The sequence below is a fragment of the Tasmannia lanceolata genome, unplaced genomic scaffold (assembly GCF_043159265.1).
Source record: "Tasmannia lanceolata isolate RefF3 unplaced genomic scaffold, GAP_Taslan_0.1 ptg000024l, whole genome shotgun sequence".
Classification (NCBI taxonomy): Eukaryota; Viridiplantae; Streptophyta; class Magnoliopsida; order Canellales; family Winteraceae; genus Tasmannia; species Tasmannia lanceolata.
Window position 1 is genome coordinate 4,455,046 of NW_027518701.1, and position 27,012 is coordinate 4,482,057.

The window sequence follows — 27,012 nt, forward strand, 5'->3', positions numbered from 1 at the left end:
ATCGTAGATGCGGAGGCCCGATTTTCTTTTTTTCTTTTAGAAAATTTTCCCATTCAGTTTTTTACTATCACTCCTGTACATTACACGGGTCTTTTACTAGTGGATTATAAGAAGATAATTCATGTCTGATATTTTAGTTTGTATTTGTTAATGATAGAAGCAAAAGTAGGGCTATTGGAAAATAAATATAAGACTTCGAGTAATGGAAGAGAGAGCTTAGCTGGAAGAGAGAGTTTAAGACGGATTATGAATAGTATACACACCTTTTCTTTTCCTATATCACCTGTTCCATAGCCTTAGTTAGCCTGAAATGCATAAATATGACAGTTAAAAGAAGCAAGAGAGATGGTATTTTAACCTACTTTTCTTTTAAACTTAGAGGCAATGAAAAGTTTACCCATAGCCTTGTCTATTAGAGGAGGTGGTCTGAATTCCATGAGAGCTTTTGAAATAGGAGCAGACAATGTAAGGCTAAGTAAGACCAAAGAGGAGAAGTGCTTTCTGAGTAACAAATACCCAAAACCTGGATTTCTGAGAGAAACACCAAACTACCCAAATAAAATGTAATATTCCAAAATAAAAAATTAATTCTTTAATCTACAGAAATCAATCATAAGAAGAAAATGAAAATAGAGAAAATTATCCTATAATCTTCTACAGAACTAAAATCAAGGGTTGATAGTAACAATTTGACGAAGGAAAAAAGAGAAAAAAGACAAGAAGAAAGTGAAAATAAATATATATAAAAACAAAATTACAAAAAAAAGGGAAAAAAAACAAAAATAATTTGCCTTTTTTGTTCCTCCTCTTCCAGCCACTTCAAAGAACTGCAGGAAAACCGAAAGTGAAAAAAAAATATAAAGAAAGATAGAAAGAACCAAAATTAGAGTATAGCGAACAAGCAGAACTACATACATTGAGAAGAGCTTTATTTTTTTTAAGAGCTGTGGGTAGGGAGAGATAATAAAGTTATGACTTCTAAGCAACAATCCCGTGATCAAGTCACGTGAATCTCGCCTGGGTCACGAGGATCCCGTGACCAAATAAAAATAAAGAACACCCCACCATTATAATAGCTACCACGTTGGGAATTAACCACTGCAAAGAGTTTTTATAAAAACTACCGCAGCATACACCTTTTAAAAATCTCGAGCTTACACCATATTATGAATTAAAACCAATAAGGACAAAATCTTTTGAAAAGTGAGCATATGTGAGTGCACTCTCATCCAACAGCTTTTCCGAGAAATTCCCAAATCTCAATATGAGTTTTTATATGGTGTATGCCCGCGAAATGTCTTCTGCAACGGTCCCTAGCAAATCCCAAATTTTGATATGAGTTTCTATCTATAGAGGTTTCCATAACATGCCGTTCCTCTATAGATCGAAGTTCTACGGCTATCCAATGTAATGATTTATTGGGCACAACCATTGTGGCCTATCAAATGGACGGTTTGGATCATCCTATAGTGCGGGCCATACAATAATTTTTTGAAAAATACTAGACTACACGGGCTTACATCGTAAAATATCCCACCAACATATACCTCATCTTGTTACATCAAATTTTTTTTCTGATCTAAGGTAGGCTTAATAATGTAACTTCTGAATCAAAGACGCTTTTTTCGTAGATGGTTCATTACCGTATTACCCTCCATTAATACCAGTGTGTCCCAGAGTGGTCCTATTAAAATCTTCCGTTGCAGTAGAAAAATACTAGTGGGGCAGCCTGTGCGATGCATGGCACAAGGGTAAATTTAAATTAAAAAGTTGCATTGCTAAAAAACATAGTTGTATTTTTTCTTTTTTTGAAATCAATAAAAGATTAAATAGCGCCATCTCTAACAGCTTAAGCTTTTGGGGTAATTGGTGGTTTGACATAATATCATAGACTAAAGACATCTCCTTTCTTCTTCAAAAAATTCCACCATGTCTGCTTCACCCGCCTATCCCTATCCAAATACAATCAGTGTAGCCAACTTCGTGTCTCTCAAACTGACACAAACGAACTACCTGCTGTGGGAAACACAGATTATCTCTTTGATCCAAAGCCAAAGCTTACTCGGTTCCACCTTGGCTTGTTTCCCAGCCACCTGAAGATTTTTCGTTGATGCCGCCACCAGCCCGCTATTGCCGCAAACCACCAGTGGCCTTTTAAAGTACAAGCTACACACCCTCGAATCACCTTGGTTCTGACTCCTCTTGATTCGATCAATACGGCCGATGCACATGTGCAGCTGTCAACCCGTTGACTCACCCAGTCAACCTTGGAGAGGGATCGATCAATCCATCCTCCCCAACGTAAGTAATGTCACCTTCTCACCATCGTCTGCAACTCGGAAACTAGTCTCTGGCCCAATTATGAAAGACACCCTATGCGTGCACACGCTTTCACTCTGTCGACTGCCACGCCATAACTGCCTCGGTTAAGGTTGCAGGTTTTATACGAGCCAGTCGACTGCCTCGGTAGAAACCCGAATTTCTCCAAAACTTCAAAAATTCATATTTTCTTCGTTCGGGGTCCAAATTACGCGAGATCGGATCCGATGGATTCGTATCAACAAAAGGAATCCACCAAACTCGATTTCACCAATTCGCACCCGGAAGGTGACCAAAACGCTCCCAAATCCATTAGCCGTCAAAGGGAGAGGTCAAAGATGATAAGTCTTTGTGGTCAAACCTCAAAAATAGAAACTTTCTTATTTGGCTCCATTGGATAGAGGAAATTAAACAGGGTCGGATGGGATCCCCTGGAAATGCCCGAAACGCCCTTGTTTCACGAAATTTTCAATTCAAGTTAAACCCCTGAGAAGTTCTATTTTTAGCAGCTTTTCCAAAATTTAGGGAATCGCTCAAGATTTCTCAAACACGACTCAGGGGTCAAACGGAACACATCAAAAATGACCAAAATACCCCCGTAGTGCAAAAATGGGTCAAAATGCGTAAAACCCTAAATATTTGAAAAATAGCAGTTTTTCTCACTTGATTAGAAACTTGATTTTGCAGCTTCTGAAGGCTAAAGGGACCCCCTAGAGACCTTTAGAATCGCGGATCAACTTCAAAACACCTAAAATGAGGTGAAATTCACTATAAAATGCAAGAATGCCTAACCTAATGCAGATGACTGACACAGACCAAACAAACCTTTCGCTTTTTAAAGCGTAGCAAAATGGGGGTGTCTACAGATGCCCCTCTTTGGTAGAGATGACATAGTCATTGAATACCAAAGTAAAAGTGACAGGGCCATTTTGCGTAGGTTTAATTAATAAAAGATTCACTACACATAATGCAACCTGAACGCTTCCTAATGCAAGACCTTAGATGAAGTCCTAGAATTTTGAGAAATTGGATTATTCGGATGGAATTCTTTTTCATAGAGGCACTAAGCTTTTTGTCTGGGGCAGAAGAAAGAATCTTTTTGGTTTAGAAGCTCCTACGCTTTTACTCTAAACTAAAAGGAAGAAGAATATCTCGATTCAGAGGCACTTTCGCTTTTTCGCTGAAAAGAGGAGAAATGGAAGATGAAATTTCGATCCAGAGGCACTTTCACTTTTTCTCTGATAGGAAAAGGAATTTTCAATTCAGAGGCACATTTGCTTTTTCTCTGAAAAGAAGGGAAAATGAATTTTCAATCCAGAGGCACCTTCGCGTTTTTTTCTTAAAAGAAGGGAAAAGAGATTTTCAATCCAGAGGCACCTTCGCTTTTTCTCTGAAAAGAAGGGAAAATGAATTTTTAATCGAGAGGCACCTTCGCTTTTTCTCTGAAAAGAAGGGAAAATGGATTTTCAATCCAGAGGCACCTTCGCTTTTTCTTTGAAAAGAAAATGAAAGATGAATTTCGATCCAGAGGCACTTTCGCTTTTTCTCTGAAAAGAAAGGAGGATGAATTTTCGATCCAGAGGCACCTATGCTTTTTCTCTGAAAAGAAAGGAAGAAGGATTTACAATCCAGAGGCATTTTTGCTTTTTCTCTGAAAAGAAATGGAAAATAGATGAATTTCGATCCAGAGGCACTTTCGCTTTTTCTCTGAAAAGAAAGGAGGATGAATTTCGATCTAGAGGCACTTTCGCATTTTCTCTGAAAAGAAGAGAAAGATAGATTTTCGATCGAGAGGCACTTTCGTTTTTTCTCTGAAAAGAAAAGGAAGATAGGTTTTCGATCCAGAGGCACTTTCGCTTTTTCTCTGAAAAGAAGAGGAAGATAGATTTTCGATCGAGAGGCACTCTCGCTTTTTCTCCAAAAAGAAAAGGAAGATAGGTTTTCGATCCAGAGGCACCTTTGTTTTTTCTCTGGAAAGAATGGAGAAAAGATTTTCAATCTAGAGGCACTTTCGCTTTTTCTCTGAAAAGAAATGGAAAATGGATTTTGAAATTTATTCTGAACTTGATTTGATGACCTAAAATGAACTTGAATTTGGAAATTTGAAATGGACTTGAGTTGATGATTTGAAATGAACTTGAATTTGGAGATTTGAGCATGAACTTGAATTAGATAAATTTAAAAATTGATGAACTTTAGATGTGTGAAATCGGATTCGAGGACAATCGATATTGTGCAAAACCGAATGACTAGACAACGCATATCAGGAGCAAAATGCAACGACTATTGACATTTTTATCCTTAGAGCAGAAACGATGAAACATGACTTTGTGAAAATTGCTGAGAATGCTTTGAGGAAGCTTTAAAAAAGAGTTTATTGCATAGAGACTGTTGGTCATTACTGCTGGGAATTCTTGGTATTGGCGAACTGAAATCTTGATCTAAATTCCTGAACATGTAATCTAGAACAACGGCTTTCCTGGATACTGAAATTGGAAGGTGGGATTCGGACAAAAATTTCTTGATGAAGATGGTATTCAATTGACTGAAAGAAAATTCAAAATTTTAATGATCCATCTTGCTGAGAAATCGGCCCAATCATCATCACCTATGAGACTCTCCCAAGCCTATGGTGCCTTTCTGGGACAGGGTCTTCTTATGGAAACCATATTTTCTGATATTTATGCTTCTGAATACTTTCGGAAGTGGGCACCGCCTGGGCGGTGGGAGGTCAGTCAGCCGCCTAGTTCCGCCCAACGCTTTTTAGAACACTGCTCAATTGTTACTAGCATCTTGCCCTTGCATACAAGATAAACTTTTTTTTTTTTTTAATGAGAAGTCAAATGTTATGGATGTGCTGAATATTTACAAGATAAACTATGCTAGTAAGGAAAATGTAATTTTTAAATGGAGTGTCAATATGATCATAACATTGGACTTCTCATTGTCTCCGGGTCCACATTTGACGCACACAAAATACAAAAATTCTTCTCACAGTTTCCAAAAGCTCATGCTAGAGCCCTTTTAAAACCCTTTGTGATATAGATTTTGTAAGGCATATTGTGTTATGGATGTGCTGAATATTTACTAAGCAGAACTTGGAATGAAAAGATAGATGTGTAGGTTCATCAACCAAGGCCATCACGGATTAACCTGAATAATTTTAGTTCGATTTTGGTTTAGTGCAGGTTATTTGTTGGAGTGAAATTTCTCATATGAGAAAAGAACAGAACCTCCATGGATATCACCATAATTGTAAAAGGCACACCAAAATGTTGAACTCAATAACATTACACAATCTACATTCAATCTAAATCATTACTCAGAGTTGTGGTAGTTTTGGAGCAATGAAGCTCAGACTGCCCCTTCTACTCTACTAATAAGTGCTTCATTTTTTTGTATATTAATCATATTTGATAATAGAGTTACACTTCATTCGAATTTTGGTTGATGACAGCTAAATATTCTTATCATTCACACATAAAAATAGGACCAAGAATATAGAACCTTAGTGATAAATAGTATATTTAAATCTTTGATTTATGATTATACAACATGCATGTACAGCTCAATAAATCACGACCTTCTGGTTACAGATTTTATCACGAGTAATCCAAATTTCTTGTCAAATTTGAAATAATTCAGAAAAAAAAGAAAATCAATCACATCACTCACTTTCTTTGTTGTAAGACATTCATGATAAAAAAAAAAGTTGCTTCAAACATGTAGACCATAAACTAGATTGGTTACAACCTTAGTTAGATCTGACAAAACCTGCAAATACACTTGCTGAATTCTAGCCATGTTATGCAACCCGCATACTTAGCCATGTGGTTAGCTTAGTCGAATTTTAACTTAATGGGCATAAAAGTGTGAGACCCATCCAGAGCTTAACTTAATAATAAGGCTTCTATTCCATAACCTCTCTTATTGATCTCCCAATCAAAGGACAAGGTCTATGTATAATTCATCTCCTTGTCCCAACACTATTCATGGCTAATCATCTGTTAAAAGGTGTTTATGATTCCAATGAAGCCATAGACATTCAAATTGCAGAAGTGCGGCATATGGACTGTATTTTGGAGAATGAGACTTTCTTCATGTAACTCGTTTTTTTGGCTTAGTTTGTTCCTGATATCTGTTTTTTTCCCAGTAAACATAATACTTGTTCGATATTGGTTTGCCATACATCTTTATTAATTTTTTCTTTGTTGATTATTTTTCAACAATGCCCCTGACGTTATTGCAGCAGGACGTGAGAAATCGTTCTACTTCGCTTTCCTTAAATCCTACTATTTACTTATCACCTGAATTGAAGAGAAAAGCAAATGACATCGATGAAAAGGTTGATATGTACAGTTTAGGGGTAATGTTTTTTGAGCTCTTCCATGCTTACACATTGGATATGGAAAGATGTAATTCTCTTACCAATCTGCGTCGTGGAGTGCCTCTTACTTTTGCTAAAAAACATCCTGAAGCGGCAGCCTTGATAAGTCGGATGATGTCAGAAAATGCTTCCGATCGCCCCTCTGCTACGGAGGTTCAAGATGAATTACTTGTTCGTCGGAAGAGGCAGAAGTTCAATTTACACTGAAGATTTTGCAACAAGTTGTTTCTATTTTCTATTTCTTGTTGTTACAAATTGGTAACTACAGGAATTTAGGATTTCTCCACTGTGTAACCTAGGGCTGACTTCCTCTCCTCCCTCTCTCTTGCAATTTTGTGTTTGCTTTCCTTCGCTATGGCACTCACACTATTTGACATAGATGTTGGTCAGGAGGTGTTCGTGCAGATCCCTTATTTAAAGTCAGGTAAAAGATGTTATTTAAAGTCTTGTAAAAGATGTTGAAGTTGATGAATTGAAAAGACAAGTTCTGTAGTAGTTAAAGGAACATCTTCTGAGAAGATAGCAGAAATTACACTTTTATTTCTGTTTTGTATGATGATTTAGAGTGGATAGTAATGGGGGAAATGACTTTGGATTTTTCTGTTAGGGACCGGGAGTCATCTCCTAGGTCCTCATACGATGTAATTTCATGAGGGACTCCTGGTCTCTCTCTTATGTAACCCTCGTATGATCTAGCAATATATTTTGTCGTCTTTCAAAAAACAAGGGAGGGGGGAAGGGGCAGAAGTGATCATGGAGCTCATTGTCCCAGTTTGGGAGGCTGGATAATGGTGACTTAAAGTGGATTTATCTGAGTTTCAATATAAGAGTACACCTCATGAATGTATTAATTGACTTAGTATTGTTAGATGATCCGCAACAAGTATACTTACCACAGAGGAAAATGACCAAAATACCAATATTTCAAAAAAAATGGTAAAAATACCTGTGGCTCATATAAAATGACCCTATCTTATAAAATCACCAAAGTACCCCTATCTTAGGAATAAAATGACCAAGATATCCTTTTCTCATAGAAACTGATCATAATACCCCTATCTCTTTAAAAATAACAAAATTATCCATCTTATGTGAAATTACCAAGCTACCCATATATATCATGGAAAAAGAGCAAAATACCCTTATCTCGTAGAAAATGACTAAAGTGCCTAATCTCATGAAAAATAGCTAGCCAATGTGCTAACTCATAGAAAAACAACCAAAGTACCTCTATCATAGAAAAACAACCAAAGCATTCTTATTGCATGAAAAATAACAAAAGTACTCCTATCTTATAAAATATAATCATAGTACTCCCTATCTTATAAAATATAATCATAGTACTCCCTATCTTATAAAAATGAAAAAATACGCCTGATTCATGGAAATTAGTGACAATATACACGCCACATGGGAAATTATTAAAATATCCCTATCTCATTGGGGTGCAACTCGAGCAGCGCGGGGCGAGATTAGTTTTCTTTTGGAAAATCATAGATTCATAAACCTGACCCCACCCAAAATAGTTTCTCGGGTTGTTTCCGGTCGGGTCGGGTTTGTAATATTTAGCATATGATAATTTCAAAAATTGTAGAAAACGATAAATTTTAGCACCAAAAATCTCTAAATTTATATCATCAAGTGCATAAATTTAAGAAGGAAACTATTTTTTCACATCCCAAACATGATTAGCCCGATGAAAACAATTCTATTAATATATTAGAAAATAAATTCTCATATTTTTTAAGAGATATTTAAGAAAGTGATAGTACACCTATAAGAGTTGGGCCGGGTTTCGGTTTTTTTTCCCCTTTAAACCCCACCCGACCCAATCTTAGGTCGGGATTTTTTAAACTAAAACCCTACCCAACCCAAGACCCATGATTTCTAAACCCCACCCGAGTTATTTTCGAGTCGAGTCGATGCAGTTTGGGTAAACCCGACCCGAGTTGTAAACTTACTATCTCATAAGAATAACTAAAATACCTCATTCTCATCAAAATCATAAAGATATCGTTATATCATTATAAAAATGACCAAAATATCTCTCATAAAAACCCACGAAGTACCCCTATCTCGTTTAAAAATGATGAAATCACTCTTATCACACAGAAATGGGGAATGACAAAAATATCCATATATTTTACCCCGATCTCATAGAAAATGACCAAAATGCAGCTATCCTGCGAAAAATTACCACAGGACGATCTCATTGAAAATGACCAAAATAGCCTTCTCTCATAGAAAATGAACCAACATATCTCATGAGAAATAACCAAAGTACCCCTATGTTATAGAAAAAAACTAAAATACCCCTAGTCATATAAAATAACTAAAGTACCCCAACCTCATTGGAAATGTTCAAACTATCTCTATCTCACGAGATAGCGGTAATTTGGTCATTTTCTATAAAAATACGGTTACTTTTAGCATTTTATTTGATGGGGAAGCCTTTAGTTTTCCATGGGATAGTAGGTTGATATTTTTTCATGAAATAAGGAAACCTTGGGTATTTTCCACTAATGGTATTTTCGTAACTTTCTATGAGATAGGGAATTTTTTGTCATTTCTATGAGATATATGTATTATTTTTCATGAGATGATCTCTTTTTTTTATTTTTTATTCTTTCCTTTTTTATTTTTCATTAGATTGATGTACTTTGGTCCGTTTTTATGAGGTAGGGTATTTTGGTTATTTTCATGGGTTAGGGCTGCCTTTGAAATTTCTTATGAAACATATGGATATTTTCATTATTTTAATGAAATAGAGGTATTTTTATCATTTTCTATGAGGTGGATCTTTTTAGTCATTTTTCTATGAGATAGATGTACTTTGCTCATAATCTATGAGACAATGGTACTTTATCTATGAGACAAGGGTACTTTAGTAATTTTTCTACGAAGTAGGGTAAGTTGGTGATTTTTTCCATCCGATAGGTGTACTTTGAGCATTTTCCATGAGGCAGAGGTGAGAGGTATTTTGGCTACTTTACACAAGGTAGAGGTATTTGGGTCATTTTCTATTGAGTATTTTGGTCATTTTTGAGGTAGGGGCATTATAGTCATTTTATGAGATGGGAGAACTTTGGTTATTTTTCATGAGAAAAGGGTGACATTTTTAATTTATTGGTTTTCTCACTCCAATAGAACTTCTCCCACTTCTTCGTCTTCTTCACCAACCAATATATTTATAAAGAATGTATTGTCTTCAACATCGGCTAAACAGAAGATAAGTCATTTTAAAGATAGAGGAACGATAGACTGAAGGCTGCCCTCATTGGCCAATTTCAACAAAAGTGTGTTTACGATGGCACTGAAAAAATTAGATGGCGCCATTGTGGGACCCGATCCCACGAGAGGGATGGAGCATGGAGCGCGAGCCGCCACACTCTCCCCTCTTCTCTTGGTCTCTCGTACCCACGCGGTTGGTGTGTGCCGTTTATTGTTTATTGATTTAATTCATCATTTCCGTGAACTTGGGATCGCTGAACCAATCTGAATTTCACACAAAGAAAAATAACAGAATCGCCACCTAGATGAGGGATCTAGGACCCATAAGTGACCAAAAATTTAGATTCGTTATCTGGTTACAAGAATGGAAGGTATGGGGAGTTACCACCACAAGCATCATTCATGCCCGATAATCCGGTCTTCAATTCCAAAAGTTAACTCTTTTGAATTTCTTTTAAATGGCTCACTTAACTCTTCATTAATGTGCAAATTATGTGACATGCATCCTAAAATCTAATTTCAATATAATGCCTAATGTGTGTTTTGATTTTTATGCGTTTGGATTCAATATATGTGAAAGTTCTCCTAAAATCTAGTTTCATGAAAAATCCTAGGTATTTTAATTAATTCAGTTAAGAATTCATAAAAAAAACTAATATACAAAACCCCACCATTTATGGTGGGCCGACTCGGACTTGGTATGCCATTCAAATATCCAAGTTGCCTACGTATCCCAGCCTCACTGGAATCAGAGTCGATCGTAGTTCGGTGCACCTAAACTAAGCAATATGCCTAACATCTAGGACACCAATCTAGACTGGATTGACTGTTTCAACAGTTTTCAAGAGATTATTTTTAGTTCAAGTTGAAGGTTTTATTATTCTAGGACTTCATCTAAGATTCTATATGGTCCTAACTAAGTGCAAGACATCCCTTAGACTAATGCAGGTGAACCTACATCCTAGGTAACTAGGCCTGTCCTGTGGGAAAATGGGTAACTAAATCTATGGCACGGTTGCTATCCGTAGCAAACGGCCGTGATGAGGCTGAACTCCTAACTCTAGGACTCCCTAAAACCTAGGACGCAACGAGACGTAAGTGTTCCTAAGGGGGCCCTAAGGGTTCCTATGATAGGAAACCGCAATCCAACGGTTCCAAAACGCGGATTTAAAATGATTCAGTTTATTAAAATTATTGATTTCTAGTTTTCCTTTTCTCATTTTTTAAGGGATTGTATCTTTGACTCTTGTATAATTTAACACGTAAGTTATAGTATATTATTGCCTGGCATGTTTCTCAGGATTTCTGGGAACAGTGGACCTCGGAGCCAACAACATACTATAATTTAAATGTTCAAATTATGCAAAGCCGATTAACTTTCGATTTTAGGGGATTTCGATTCCTAAACAACTAAGGAATACCGAAGGCTCTATGGTTCACAAGTTTCGACCTTGATTCGCAACCATGGAAGGGGATCGTGCTCTCAATCCTTGTATAATTTAGCACGTAAATTATAGTATCTTATTGCCTGGCATGTTTCTCAGGATTTTCGTGGACAGTAAATCTCGGAGCCAATATCATACTATAATTTACGCACTCCAATTATGCAGGGTTGATCGCAATTAATATACAATTATGGTTGTAACCTTGGCCGTTAAACTGTCACGTTGTAGCGAATTTACAAGGGAGACCTATGGACCCTAAGGTTTCTGTTTCAGATAAGTTTGGGATGAAATTAATGATAAAAATTTAAAGCTTTCTGAAAAATATCAAGGTATACTGAGTTCATTACGATTTTTGGCTGAATTTACAAAAATTAGGCCAGACTATGGTTTTACTCACAAACACATAGCAAATCAAATTCAAATAATCCTAAATTTTTATAGTAGCTTCCTTATGACCATATAATCTCACTGCATGACTTTGAAGAATTTTCGGGGTGGCTTAATATCAATTTTCTAATTTTTAATATCCCTAACCAGATTGCAAGTTAACACATAGACCTATAGCAAATCAAATCCAAATCAGTCGAATCATTTACAGAAGCATGCCAACAATTATGTAAGACTACTGTAAATTTTTCATACAATTCCATTACTGTTTGATGCCAATTAAAATTTACCCAAAAATCGGATGAAATTGAAAAACTAATTAAAAGACAACCCTAAAGGTATTCTAACATTCTAGAAACATTCCAGTAGATGCATAATAGAATATAAGATTTGTTAACAAAATTTTAGAACCTAAAGATTAAAGCTCCTCCAAAAATCGGTTTTTTAAATTGAAAGAACCAATTGATTTTCTAGGAATCGAAACCCGTTTAATAAAATAAATTGTAAAACCCTATCAAAACTTTTCAAAATATCTTGAAACTTTTTTTCTACTATTCCAGTAACCTAAGTTACTGGTTTGTGAAAAAAAAATTTAAAAAATCATAATTTTAATATAAAAAAGAATTTTGGCACGTAAAATGGAGAATCGAATAGAAAGCGATGAATAAAAAATATTTATTTAAATTTTTTTTCATGAAAAATTCAATTTTAAATTAATTATAAATTCTGAAAAGTTTCGTTAATTTTTTAAACATTTTGATATTTATTAAAAATACCTGAAATTTAAAATAATTTAAAACAGGATTAAAAAAAATAAAAAAATTCCTAAATTTTTTGGATGTTCTGGAAATACAAAAATCGGTTTGGGGACAAAATTTCATTGGATTTGGACTTGGTTTGACCCGTTTTCCATTTTATTGTTCAAAAAACAACCCTTTACTGGGTTACTTTTCAAAAAATAAAACGGAAACCGAGATGGCCAAACCATGGTCCAAGATCTCACTTTTCAGTTGTTTTGGAATTTATATTAATGCAAAAAAAATTCTTTTTTGAAAAAAGAGTGTGTTTTCAAGTACTTGTTTTGAAAATCCAAGTTTAATCTTTACCGACATAGAAAAGAAAGAAAACTAATTTTATATGAAGGAAAATCAATTTTTTAGCGAAATTATGAATTTTGAAAACTCATATTCTATATTACATTCTACTGAAAATTTGAAAGATGATTCATTAATTTGATATATGAAAATCAAAACCCTAGCATGCTTTTCTACTTGAAAAAGATATGCGATTCTTACCGTTGATCGCGATCCTCGTCTCTAGGGTTTGTAATCCGAGATATTCGCTTTGCCCAACCCTCTTGTGCGCTCAAGAAGATCCAAAAGATGGTGCTCCAATAATCTTTGGTGATGTGTTGAGGAAGAAGAAATGATTCAAGAATCCCTTCTTGAAGAACACTTGAAAGAGATTGATTAAACTACGAGAGGGCTTTTTTCTTTTCTTTTTTTTTCTTTTGGAGAAAAAAGAAATTTTTTTATTTTTTTTTATTTTGGGGAGGAGAGGGAAGGACGAATTTTTTGATCCCCCCTAGGGTTTTGTGGTTTGCTTTTTATAGAAAAACCCAAGTTAGAGTGGGAAAAGGAATCTTATCACTTGAGGTGTCCTTCCTTGGATAGGTTTCTTTGTTTTCTATTCATTTCCACTTTCTAAGTTTGGATATCCTTTTCAACTAAGGTTACTTGTGCACTAAGTAATTCTAGAAGCTTCCAAAACCTCCTTTGAAAGTTACCTTTTCCGATTGAAACATTGCTTTCCTTTTTCTTCTTCTTTCCTTTTTTTCTCTTTTTTTTTATTCAAATAATGATGTCACAACCTTATCCGTAAGGTTGGGCGCCCAACCCATGTGGGCCAGCCATGTGGGGCGCCCACCATGGTGGTCGACCCACATAGGTGGGCCCCATGGGCCCGCCACTCCATGGCTTTTGGCCCAACGGGCTTTTTCCACTTGGATTTCGGTTTTTCGATAAAAAGTCGGAAAAATCCTCTTAAATTCAAAATTTTAAAGATATACCCAACCCGTGTAGCCTCTATGGTGCACCCTTTGACACTTGGTTGAGCCGTACACTTTAGGAAAACTAGTTTTTCAGACCAAAATGACTGTTTTTGACCAATTCGCATCCGGAAGGTGACCAAAACGCACCCGAATCCATTAGCCGTAAAAGGGAGAGGTCAAAGATGATAAGTCTTCGTGGTCAAACCTCAAAAATAGAAACTTTCTTATTTGGCTCCATTGGATAGAGGAAATTAAACAGGGTCGGATGGGATCCCCTGGAAATGCCCGAAACGCCCTTGTTTCGCGAAATTTTCAATTCAAGTCAAACCCCTGAGAAGTTCTATTTTTAGCAGCTTTTCCAAAATTTAGGGAATCGCTCAAGATTTCTCAAACACAACTCAGGGTCAAACGGGACACATCGGAAATGACCAAAATACCCCCATAGTGCAAAAATGGGTCAAAATGCGGAAAACCCTAAAAATTTGAAAAATAGCAGTTTTTCCCACTTGATTGGAAACTTGATTTTGCATCTTCCGGAGGCGAAAGGGACCCCCTAGAGACCTTTAGGATCGCGGATCAACTTCAAAACACCTAAAATGAGGTAAAATTCACCATAAAATGCAAGAATGCCTAACCTAACGCAGATGACTGACACGGACCAAACAAACCTTTCGCTTTTTAAAGCGTAGCAAAATGGGGGTGTCTACAGGATGAAGGGCAATCAGACGCATTCATCGACATTAGACGATTTCAGATGGCTTCCACTTCAGGATAATTGGCCTTCTAGGAATCAGGTGCCCTATTTCGATACAGGCAACCTAGCATACGATTTCTCTCCATAAACAATCATTTAGCATTTTTAATAACTTAAATCGCTGAAAAATAGGATTAGTATAAAAACATGTCAATTCTTTTAGGTGTGCGACAAAAATTGCTAATAATGTCCTAGACAATGAAATGATGTAAATACAAAACAAAAATGCCACAATAGTCATATAAATCTCAACATTTCATCAATAAGTTCATCTTTTACCTATAGTCATATAAATTTCAGCATTTCATCAATAAAATCCATAGTCCAAAGAATACAAACTATTTTACTTGACTGTCACAGTAGTGCCATGCGAATTGCTGAAAATTAGATGTATTGCAATTAGAAATCTCCAATTCCATACCTCATCTTCTTGCCGCAGGAAAATAGTTCCAGTTTTAACTACTCAGCTAAAAGACAATCGGACGCATTTGTTGAGATTAGACGATTTCGTATGGATTCCACTTCAGGACTATTGGCCTTCGAAGTGTTAGGTGCTCCATTTTGATACAAGCGTCCAAGCATATGATTTCTTTCCAATCCTGATTTAAATATATGGAATAGTTCAAAATGAATCACCCCTAAACTGTACATATTGACCTGTATAAAAGAAAAAGCGATTAGCATAAACAACCATTTAGCATTTTATAACTTAAATCGCTGAAAAATAGAACTAGTATAAAACATTTAATTCTTTTAGTTGTGCAACAAAAAGAATGAATGCTAATAATGTCCTGGACAATGAAATGATGCAAAGACAATAAAAATGCAATACAACTCATATAAATCACAAACTTTTCATCAATTTTCCCAACATTTCGAGCGATAGATAGAAGCCATACTCCAAAGAACGCTAACCATTTCTACTTGACTGCCGTAGTAGTGCCATGCGAATTGCTGAAAAGTAGAAGAATTGCAATTACAAATCTCTAGTGCCATACTTCATCCTCTTGCGGTAGAGAAATAGTTCCAGTTTTAACTGCTAGGATGAAGGGTGATCAGACACATTTGTCGACATTAGACGATTTCGTATGGCTTCCTTTTGAGGATAATTTGCCATCCAGGTATCAGTTGCTCCATTTCGATACAAGCGACCAAGAATAAAATTACTTTACATTCCTTATACAAGAGGATTGAATAGTTCAAAAAGAATCACCCCTAAACTATACATATCGACCTGTATATAAGAAAAGAGATTAGCATAAACAATCATTTAGCATTTCATAACTTAAATCGCTGAAAAATAGAACTAGTATAAAACATGTAAATTCTTTTAGTTGTGAAACAAAATGAATGATTGCTAATAATGTCCTAAACAATGAAATGATGTAAATACAAAATAAAAATGCAACAATAGCCATATAAAAATAAACATTTTCATCAATAAGTTCTTATTCTCCTAACATTTCGGTCGATAGAAGCCATACTCCAAAGAACGTAAAACATTTATACTTGACCGCCGCAGTAGTGCCATATGAATTGTTGAAAAGTAGAGGAATTGTAATTACAAATCTCTAGTGCCATACTTAATCCTCTTGCGAAGGAGAAATAGTTACAGTTTTAGTTGTTCGGCTGAAAGGCGATTAGACGCATTTGTTGACATTAGACGATTTCGTATGTCTTCCACTTCAGGACTATTGGCCTTCAAAGTATCAAGTGCTCCATTTTGATACAAGCGACTAAGCATACGATTTCTCATCAGTCCTTATTCAAACTGATGGAATAGTTCAAAAAGAATCACCGCTAAACTGTACATATCGACCTGTATATAAGCAAAATAGATTAGCATAAACAATCATTTAGCATTTCATAACTTAAATAGCCGAAAAAATAGAACTAGTATGAAACATGTCAATTCTTTTAGTTGTGCAACAAAAAGAATAATTGCTAACAATGTCCTGGACAATGTAATGATGGAAATACAAAATAAAAATGCCATAGTAGTCTTATAAATCTCAAACTTTTCATCAATATGTTTTGATTTTCGTAACATTTTGGGTGATAGATAGAAGACAAACTCCAAAGAACAAAAACCATTTATACGTTGATTGCCGAGTTGTGCCATCCGAATCACTGAAAATTAGATGAACTGCAATTACAAATCAAGTTCCACACTTCATCCTCTTGCAACGAAGAAATAATTCCAGTTTTAGCTGCTTGGCTGAAAGGCATTCAAATGCATCTGTCGACATTAAACAATTTTGTATGGCTTCCACTTTAGGATAATTTGGCCTTCCAGATATAAGGTGCTACATTTCGCTACAAGCGACGAAGCATACAATTTCTTTTCATTCCTCCTTCAAATGGATGGGATAGTTTAAAAATAATCACCCTTAAACTATACATATCGACCTGTATATAAGAAAAAAAGATTAGCATAATTAATCATTTAGCATTACATAACTTAAATCGCTGAAAACATGTCAAATCTTTTAGTTGAAAAACAAACTGAATGATTGCTAACAATGTCCTCAGCAATGAAATGATGCAAATACAAAATAAAAAGCCAAAGTAGTCATCTAAATCTCAACCTTTTCATCAATATGTTTAGATTTTCGCAACATTTTGGGTTATAGATTGAAGCCATACCCCAAAGAACGCAAACCATTTCTACTAATGCCGTAGTGGTGCCCTGCAAATTTGTGAAAACTAAAGGAATTGCAATTACAAATCTCCAGTTCCATACTTCATCCTCTTACGGAAGAGAAATACTTTCAGTTCTAATTGGTCGGCTGCAGGGCGATCAGACGCATTTGTCGACATTAGACGATTTTGGGTGGCTTCCACTTCAGGATAATTGCCCTTCCAGGAATCAGGTGCCCCATTTCAATACAAGCAACGTAGCATACAATTTGTCTTCATTCCAGATTCAAATGGATGGAATAGTTAAAAAAACAATCACCCCTAAACTGTACATATCGACCTGTATATAAGAAAAAGAAATTAGCAAAAACAATCATTCAACATTTCATAATTTAAATCGCTGAAAAATATAATTAGTATAAACATGTCAATTCTTCTAGTTGTGTAGCAAAATGAATGATTGCTAATAATGTCCTGGACAATGAAATGATGTAAATACAAAATAAAAATGCCACAACAGTCATATAAATCTCGTCATTTTCATCAATAAGTTCAGCTTTACCAATATTCGGGTGATAGATGGAATCCATACTCCAAAGAATACAAACTATTTCTACTTGAGTGCCGCAGTTGTGCCAAGCGAATTGCTGAAAATTAGAGGTATTGAAATTACAAATATCTAGTGTCATACTTCATCCTCTTGCAGGGGAAACGGTTCCAGTTTTAGCTGCTCAACTTAAGGGCGATCAGACGCATTTGAAGACATTAGATGATTTCATATGGATTCAATTTCAGGACTACATGACTTCCAGGTGTTAGGTGCTCCATTTCGACACAGGCGACCAAGCATATGATTTCTTGTCATTCCTGATTCAAATAGATTAAGCAGTTCAAAAATAATCGCCCCTAAACTGAACATATCGACCTGTATATAAGAAAAAGAGATAAGCATAAACAATCATTTAACGTTTTAAAACTTAAATCGCTGAAAATAGAACTAGTATAAAACATGTCAAATCTTTTAGTTGTACAACAAAGAAGAACGATTTCTAACAATGTCCTGGACAATGAAATGATGCAAATACAAAATGAAAATGTAATACAAGTGATAAATCTAAAACTTTTCATCAATTTGTTCTGATTTTTCCAACATTTCAGGCGATAGATAGAAGCCATACTCCAAAAAATGCAAACCATTTCTACTTGACTACCGCAGTAGTGCCATGCGAATGGTTGAACAGTAGAGTAATTGAAATTATAAATCTCTAGTGCAATACTTCATCATCTTGCGGCAGAGAAATTGTTCCAATTTCAGCTTCTCGGATGAAGGGTGATCAAACACATTTGTCGACATTACACAATTCCGTAAGTCTTCCATTTCAGGATAATTTGCCTTCCAAGTATTATGTGCTCTATTTCGAAGCAGGCGACCAAGCATACTATTTCTTTACATTATTGATTCAAATGGATGGAACAATTCAAAACGAATCACCCATAAACTGTACATATCGACTTGTATATAAGAAAAAGACATAAGCATAAACAATCATTTAGCATCTCATAACTTAAATCGTTGAAAATAAAATTAGTATAAAACATGTTAATTCCTTTAGTTGTGCAACAAAATGAATGATTGCTAATAATGTCAGGGACAGTTAAATGACGTAAATACAAAATAAAAATGCAACAATAGTCATATAAATCTCAACATTTTCATCAATAAGTTCATCTTTTTCCAACATATCGGGCGATAGATAGAATCCATACTCCAAAGAATAGAAACCATTTCTGCTTGACTGCCACAGCAGTGCCATTCAAATTGCTGAAAATTAATGGAATTGCAATTACAAATCTCCAATGTCATACTTCATCCTCTTGCGGCAGGGAAATAGTTCCAGTTTTAGCTGCTCGGCTGAAGGGCGATCATTCGCATTTGTCGACATTAGACAATTTTGTATGGCTTCCACTTCAAGACTATTGGCCTTCCAGGTATCAGGTGCTCCATTTCGATACTGGCGACCAAGCATACGATTTCTTTTCATTCCTGATTCAAACGAATGAAATAATTCAAAAAGAATCACCCCTAAGCTGTACATATCGACCTATATATATGAAAAAGAGATTAGCATAAAAATAATTTAGCATTTCATAACTTAAATCGGTGAAAATAGAACTAGTATTAAATTGCCAATTCCTTTAGTTGTGTGACAACATGAGTAATAATGTCATGAACAATGAAATGATGCAAATACAAAGTAAAAATGTCATAGTAGTCATATAAATCTCCAACTTTTCATCAATATGTTCTGATTTTTCTAACATTTCAGGGCAATAGATAGAAGACAAACTTCAAAGATCACAAACCATTTATACTTTGACTGCCGCAGTAGTGCCAAGCGAATTACTGAAAATTAGAGTAAGTGAAATTACAAATCTCCAATGCCATACTTCATCCTCTTGCGACGTAAAAATAGTTCCAATTTTAGCTGTCGGATGAAGGGTGATCAGACATATTTGTTAACATTAGACAATTTCGTATGGTTTCCGCTTGAGTATAATTTGGCCTTCAGGTATCAGGTGCTTTACTTCGATACAGACGACCAAGCATACATTTTCTTTCCATTCATGATTCAAATGAATCGAAAAGTTTATAAGGCATACCCCTAAACTGTACATATAGACCTGTATAAAAGAAAAAGAGATTAGCATCAACAATCATTTTGCATTACGTAACTTAAATAACTAAAAAATAGAACTAGTATAAAACATGTCAATTCTCTTAGTTTAGCAACAAAATGAATGATTGCTAACAATGTCCTTGGCAATGAAATGATGCAAATACAAAATACAAATAGCACACTAGTCATATAAATCTCAGCCTTTTCATCAATATGTACTGATTTCCCACATTTTGGGCGATAGATAGAAGCCATACTCCAAAGAACGCAAACCAATTCTACTTGACTGCCGCTGTGGTGCCATGCGAATTGCTGAAAAATTAGAGGAATTGCAATTACAAATCTCTAGTTCCATACTTCATCCTCTTGCGGTGAAGAAATAGTTCCAGGTTTAGCTGCTCGGCTGAAGGGCGATCAGACGCATTTGTCCACATTAGACGATTTCGGATGGCTTCCACTTCAGGATAATTGGCAATCCAGGAATCAGTTGCCCCATTTCGACACAGGTGACCTGGCATACGATTTCTCTCCATTCCGGATTCAAATGGATGGAATAGTTAAAAAAGAATCACCCTTAAACTGTACATATCAACCTATATATAAGAAAAAAAAGTGATTAGCATAAACAGTCATTTTGCATTTCACAATTTAAATCGCTGAAAAAATAGAACTAGTATAAAATATGTCAATTCTTTTAGTTGCGCAACAAAATCAATGATTGCTAACAATGTCCTAGACAATGAAATGATGCAATAAAAATTCCACAATAGTCATATTAATCTCAACCTTTTCATCAATATGTTCTGATTTTTCCCAATATTTCGGGTGATAAATAGAAGTCATACTCCAAGGAATGCAAACCATTTCTACTTGGCTGCCACAGTTGTGCCATACGAATTGCTGAAAAATTAGGTGAATTGCAATTACAAATCTCCAGTGCTATACTTCATTCACTTGCGGCAGAGAAATAGTTTCAGTTTTAGCTGCTTGGCTGAAGGCTGATCAGATGCATATGTCAACATTAGACCATTTCATATGGCTTCCACTTCAGGATAATTGGCCTTCCAGGTTTCAAGTGCTCCATTTCAATACAGGCGACCAAGCATACAATTTGTTTCCATTGCTGATTCAAATGGATGGAATAGTTCAAAAAGGATCACCCTAAACTGTACATATCGACTTGTATATAAGAAAAAGAGATTAGCATAAACAATTATTTAGCATTTTGGTAACGACCCGGATTTGGAGCAAATTTTTAGGCATGAATTTCCTTTTTCCCTTTTTTTCCAAATCCCCAAAATCTGAATCGCTACCCCAAAAAGGAAAATAAACTGACACACATCTATATTAATTCCACAAAACTCAATTCTTAATAAAAAAAGAATCACATAGTATTTCGGTAACGACCCGGATTTGGGGCAAATTTTTAGACATGAATTTCCTTTTTCCCCTTTTTTCAAAATCCCCAAAATCCGAATCACTACCCTAAAAAGGAAAACAAGCTGACACACATCTATATTAATTCCACAAAACTAAAAATTCCACTAATACAATTCTTAATAACAAAAGAATCACCTACTACTATGGGATATGACGAACTCGGCATTCAAACTCAATCTCTATGAAGACTCTTCCCCACCCAAAGGTATGGTTCATGTTTGTTCGTTGACGAAAGCTCCTTCCTCTCCACCTTCAAACCCTGTGAGTAGTATCCAGATTAGTATGAACTAAACAAAATCATATAGATGACTCTTATAATAAAAATGCATAAATGAAATTTCACTATAAAGATGATCCATAAATCAATATCAAAAGTTAATCGAAATAGGATAGGTATATGAATGTATCAACAAAAGTGTGTGAAAAGTAGCAAAAAGGCATAAGTGTAGGCAATAAAGGACGTGAATAGCTCATGGTATAGAAATATAATGGCAATGGTCAAACTACTCCAAATATCACATCATATCCAAAAGATACGGTTCAAATTCATGCACCCTGTGTATATACTAGAGTCAAACATCACAAGACGTCGCAAGTGGATCAAAGTCACCATTATATATATATATATATATATATATATATGTCATCAAGTATATACATCTGGACCTAAAATAAAAATCCTAACAATAGTCCACATGATTATTTTGAAAATCCAAGGCATAGGAATAAAAGGTGTGAGTATGATATGATAGAGGAACAAGTCATAATATCAATAACATTAATATCATTGTTATTATAGAGTCAGTCATCACTTGCCTTGAGTCTTTCGTGAGTGAGAAAGATAAGATATCAAGCTCTAGGTGTCACTCGAAAGACAGCCTGTAAACATAACGTGTCAAAGGTGTCAACCCAATTATCCTTAGTGTTTCAAATATTTCTTTATTTCACTTTGTTCCTCTTAACCTATTTATTTCCCCTTGATGTAATTTACCTAACTTACTCCACCGTATAACCTAAGTCATTCTTTTCATTCTAAAAGTCCCCTTTTTAATCTTATACGATATTTATGATTTGAACTTATCAACCTAAGCCTCTTTAAAATTCTATAAACATATTCTTTTCTAAAAATTCAAGTTAGGTAATAAAATTTTAACTCAAAAGATTTCTTTTACAAAATAGTCAACCTAACACATATATTCAAGTTTGAAAATACTTTTCCATATTATACAGTTATTTCATACATAAGATGGTTGTTTTCACACAAAACCAGAAAAGACAAACGGATTTGGTGTAGTTATCAAAACCTATTTTTTGCTGAAATTGGCAGTTCTTCACATAAAATCAAAAAAGACAAACTGATTTGATGTAGTTATCAAAACGAATTTTGTGCTTACATTGGCAGTTTTTCACATAAAATCATAAGACAAACTGATTTGGTGTAGTTATCAAAATGGATTTTTTGCTGAAATTGACAATGTTTCACCTAAAATCAGAAAAGACAAACTGATTTGGTGTAGTTATCAAAACGTATTGAGTGTTGTAATTGGCAATTTTTCACATAAAATCGGAAAAGACAGTGATTTGGTGTAGTTATCAAAACAGATTTTGTGCTGAAATTAGCAATTTTTCACATAAAATCAGAAGACAAACTGCTTTGGTGTAGTTATCAAAATGGATTTTGTGCTAAAATTGGCAGTTTTTCACATAAAATCAGAAAAGACAAACTGATTTGGCGTGGTTATCAATATGGATTTTTTGTGGGATTTGTGAGTAGGGTTTAGGTTTAGGATCTTGTTAGGTCTAAAATTACAAGAAAAAATTCAAGTTTTAGGGACTTATTTGGAACGAAGATCGAATCAAAGAAACCCTAGCTTCCCCCTTTCTCTTCTCTTCTTCTCCCTTCTCTCTCTTTCTCTCTTCCTCTCTTTCTCTCCTCTCGGTTTTGGGGTGGGCTTGCGCACAAGGTGGGGAAAATCCATGACTTTTGGGTTATTATAAAACCAACCTTTGTGGTGTTTTAGGTTGTTCCTAATTAGGACTCCTAATTCTAGTCTAGTCTATTTCCTATTCTAATCCATCAATAAAAAGTAAGAGTCCATTTTAATTTAGGGCTCTCTAATTCTTATCTTTTATTTACGTGAGATAAAAGGAAAATCAAATTTTGTGACACATATGGTCCACTTACTATATATAGTAAAAATAGATTTACTATTTATAGTAAAATGGAATTTATTAATTTATAATAAAACTTCGATTTACTATTGTAAAAAATGAAATTTACTAATTATAGTAAAAACGGGATTTACTATTTATAATAAGAAATGGGATTTACTATATATAATAAGTGCGAATCTGACGGCCCGAACAGCTCCAAATCAAGGATTTAGATTGTTGATCTTGATCGAAGGATCCATGGCTCAGATTTAATTAAAATTATTAACTTTTCCGACCTTTAGTGGGGCCGGGTTATTACATTCTACACCCTTGAGGAAATTTGTCCCCGAAATTCAACTCCTCCAATTTCCTTTAAGTTAACAATTTTTTTCTCCGGTAATAAAGTTACAGGACTAAGGAGATATGCAGACAATATCGTCAATGGAGAGTGTAACTCTCGAAACAACTTTAAAAAAATTCCTAAGTTAGATATAGTCTATGAATTTGAAGGGAAAATTTAATAGTTAACAGACAACATATTTTTGTAATTCATTAATCTGTCTTAAACAAACAACATATTATAGAGTTTAGTTATTAAACAAACAACGTTTTATGATGCGATGTTGGTCCATTATTTGTATTATGATCAAGTATTATATGTTGGTGTTGTGTTTTTATTTAATTGTATTATGAGAATCAGAAGGGACGTGCATAACTTTGAATTAAGTTTTGTCTAACTACCCTTTCCTAAGAAGTACATGTACTCACAACGTATCAAATTTCTTAGAAACCTAAAACAGCTTACTCTATTATGTGAGATATTACGATCTACCCTCCTTGGGGCCCAACGTCCACGTTGGGACAACGGAAGGTAGGAGGGACACTGGATTTATGTGAGACGACTAAATTGCCCTTGGGGCTCACAACTAACTTTTTTAGTTTTTGCAGACATAACTCGCTCATATTTCGAACCAGGCATCCCCGGTGCACTTGAGTTCGTTATGTGGTTGTTAGAACCCAATTGACTTATGTGCCTGCAGTACACACGAATCCATTCTGTCAATCCTATGTGTTCCTTGCCTAGTTTTACTTATCTCATAACTTTGCTAGACAGCCTAAAATCTGATACCAACTGTAACGACCTGGATTTGGGGCAAATTTTTAGACATGAATTTTTTTCCCAAATCCCCAAAATCCGAATCGCTACCCCAAAAAGGGAAACAAACTGACATTCATCTATATTAATTCCACGAAACTAAAATTTCCATTAATAAATGAATCACCTACTACTATAGCATATGACAGACTCGTCATTACTAATACAAACTCAAACTCTGTGAGTAGTACCCTTGCTGCACTCTGTGAGTAGTACTCTGTGAGTAGTACAAACTCAAACTCAAACTCAAACTAAAATTTCCATTAATAAAATTTCCTTGTAATGTTGTTGACTTTGTATAGTTACAATCAGTTTTTTAAGTCGTTTTTAGGGTAAAAACTACCCTTATATTGTTGCTTATTTTGTATAGTTACAATCAGATTTCAAGACTGTTTTTAGGGTAAGGACCACCCTTGTAATGTTGCTAATTTTATGTACGCACAATCAGTTTTTCAAGAGTGCATTTAGGGTAAAAATTACCGTTATGTTGTTGCTGATTTTGTACACGCACAATCAGTTTTCCAAGACTGTTTTTAGGGTAAAAACTCCCCTTATTTTGTTGCTGATTTTGCATAGTTACTATCAGTTTTTTCAAGACTGTTTTTAGGGTAAAAATACCCTTATCTTATTGCTGATTTTGTGTATGTTTTTGTGCCCAAAACTGGGCAGCAACATAGAGATAGTGTGTGTGTGTGTGTGTGTGTGTGTGTTTTGTGCCCCAAAATAGGGCAGCAGCTAAGCGATTGTGTGTGTGCACTTTGTGCCCCAAAACAGTGCAGCAATTAAGCGATTGTGTGTGCTTTGTGCCCCAAAACAGGGCAGCAGTTAAGTGATTGTGTGTGTTTGTGCCCCAAAACAGGGCAGCAGTTAAGTGATAGTGTGTGTGTGTGTGTGTGTTTTGTGCCCCAAAACAGGGCAGCAGTTTAGTGATAGTGTGTGTGTGTGTGTGTGTTTTGTGCCCCAAAACAGGGCAGCAGTTTAGTGATAGTGTGTGTGTGTGCGCGCGCGCATGTGTGTTTTGTACCCCAAAACAGGGCAGCAATTTAGTGTTTTGTGGGTTGTTTAGTGTGCATATTTTCTTATTCCCAAGACAGGACAGACTTAGGACGTGTCGTGTTTGTGATTGGGAAAGTTTTGCCTCAGCTAATTTGACACTGATTTTAACTTCAGGATTATTGCACTCTATTTCCTCGTTGAGACCATTTCAGATTTCTAAACTTCGTAAGCCTAGAAAGCAGGTGACAGCTAGACTTACATGTATAGTTTACTATAATGAATTGGTTTATGTGATGTTGCTTCTTCTATTACTATTAATATTTTGTTTATGTATCTGGGACGTGGCAAAAGCAAAAATTGAGATTATTTCATGAAATCTAGCTATGTTACTCAAGAAAAGAAATTATGGTCGAACCGATAACTTAAGTAACAAGGACTTGCATGGGTATGATTAGATGAGGTGGTTAGGTGGCCGTGGAGTCATCCGGAGACTATTAAAATCCAAAGTCAACACGAGCAGCGTGCGCGGCCTCCAGTTTGCAATGTTCTGAGGGGACCATAATCCCTGAGGCGGCATGGCAAAATGCATGACCATAATCCAGACCGTCACACCACTAACTTCGGATGGGGGAGTGAACCGGCATGAGGCAAATGTAACAGGCAAATTGGGAAGCTGGAGGACCTTAGGTAGCCGCCCCGTATCAACTTCATGGCACACTCTACGCACTTATAGCACACTATTCGTACTTTACTCTCTTTTACATTGTTGTAGTAGTCTTTATGATCTGTATTATCTCCCATCTTATACTTAGCCTTTACGATCTCCATTTACTTCTCCCTTATACCGTTGTGCATAGGTTGTTACAATCTTTAAGGAACTGTATTGCTGAATCTAATTCCTATATTGTTCTCTAATACATGTTTTAAGTTGCTGAAAGACCTTCCTAGTTCTTGGAACTAATGCCATTCTCACCACAGGATTCGCGACAATGGACGATGAAACCAACACTAATGGGATGGCATATTGTTTGGGTGATCCAAACCATTTATTTGATTGGCCCTCACATAGATAGGGTGTCCACAAAAAATCAGCTCCATAGGATCATCCCAACCCTACGATTTGTGGAGGTAAAATGGACTTGTATAAACATTCACAAATCTGTCCATTTTCTCCCATCTTATACTTAGCATTTACGATCTCCATTTACTTCTCCCTTATACTGTTGTGCATAGGTTGTTACAATCTTTAAGGAACTGTATTGCTGAATCTAATTCCTACATTGTTCTCTAATACATGTTTTAAGTCGCTGAAAGACCTTGCTAGTTCTTGGAACTAATGCCATTCTCCCCACAGGATTCGCGACAATGGATGATG

At 35.4% G+C, this 27,012-nt stretch overlaps 1 protein-coding gene across 50 annotated transcripts in view; it reads right to left on the minus strand.

Annotated features, from left to right (window-relative positions):
• The window catches only part of LOC143857156 (uncharacterized), a 60,996-nt gene that overhangs the window by 30,754 nt on the left and 3,230 nt on the right, over nucleotides 1-27,012 (minus strand). For 17 of the 50 annotated variants that reach the window (XR_013238485.1, XR_013238484.1, XR_013238483.1 and 14 more), the window contains 14 exons: nucleotides 21,467-21,590; nucleotides 20,678-21,014; nucleotides 20,149-20,484; nucleotides 19,578-19,895; nucleotides 18,981-19,257; nucleotides 17,776-18,138; nucleotides 17,162-17,553; nucleotides 16,674-16,982; nucleotides 16,035-16,392; nucleotides 15,473-15,807; nucleotides 14,995-15,230; nucleotides 792-827; nucleotides 398-531; nucleotides 264-305 (listed from right to left, as the gene is read on the minus strand). Coding sequence is in view for 46 of the 50 variants with exons in the window: in XM_077367520.1 (XP_077223635.1) it covers nucleotides 21,504-21,590 (87 nt within the window). In the remaining 4 variants the exon portion in view is untranslated. Of the gene's footprint in view, nucleotides 1-263; nucleotides 306-397; nucleotides 549-791; nucleotides 828-14,920; nucleotides 15,231-15,425; nucleotides 15,808-16,034; nucleotides 16,393-16,664; nucleotides 16,983-17,161; nucleotides 17,554-17,775; nucleotides 18,139-18,980; nucleotides 19,258-19,577; nucleotides 19,896-20,121; nucleotides 20,485-20,677; nucleotides 21,058-21,466; nucleotides 21,591-27,012 lie in introns of all 50 variants that reach the window. The other 33 variants (XM_077367526.1, XM_077367502.1, XM_077367527.1 and 30 more) reach the window with 27 other exon arrangements.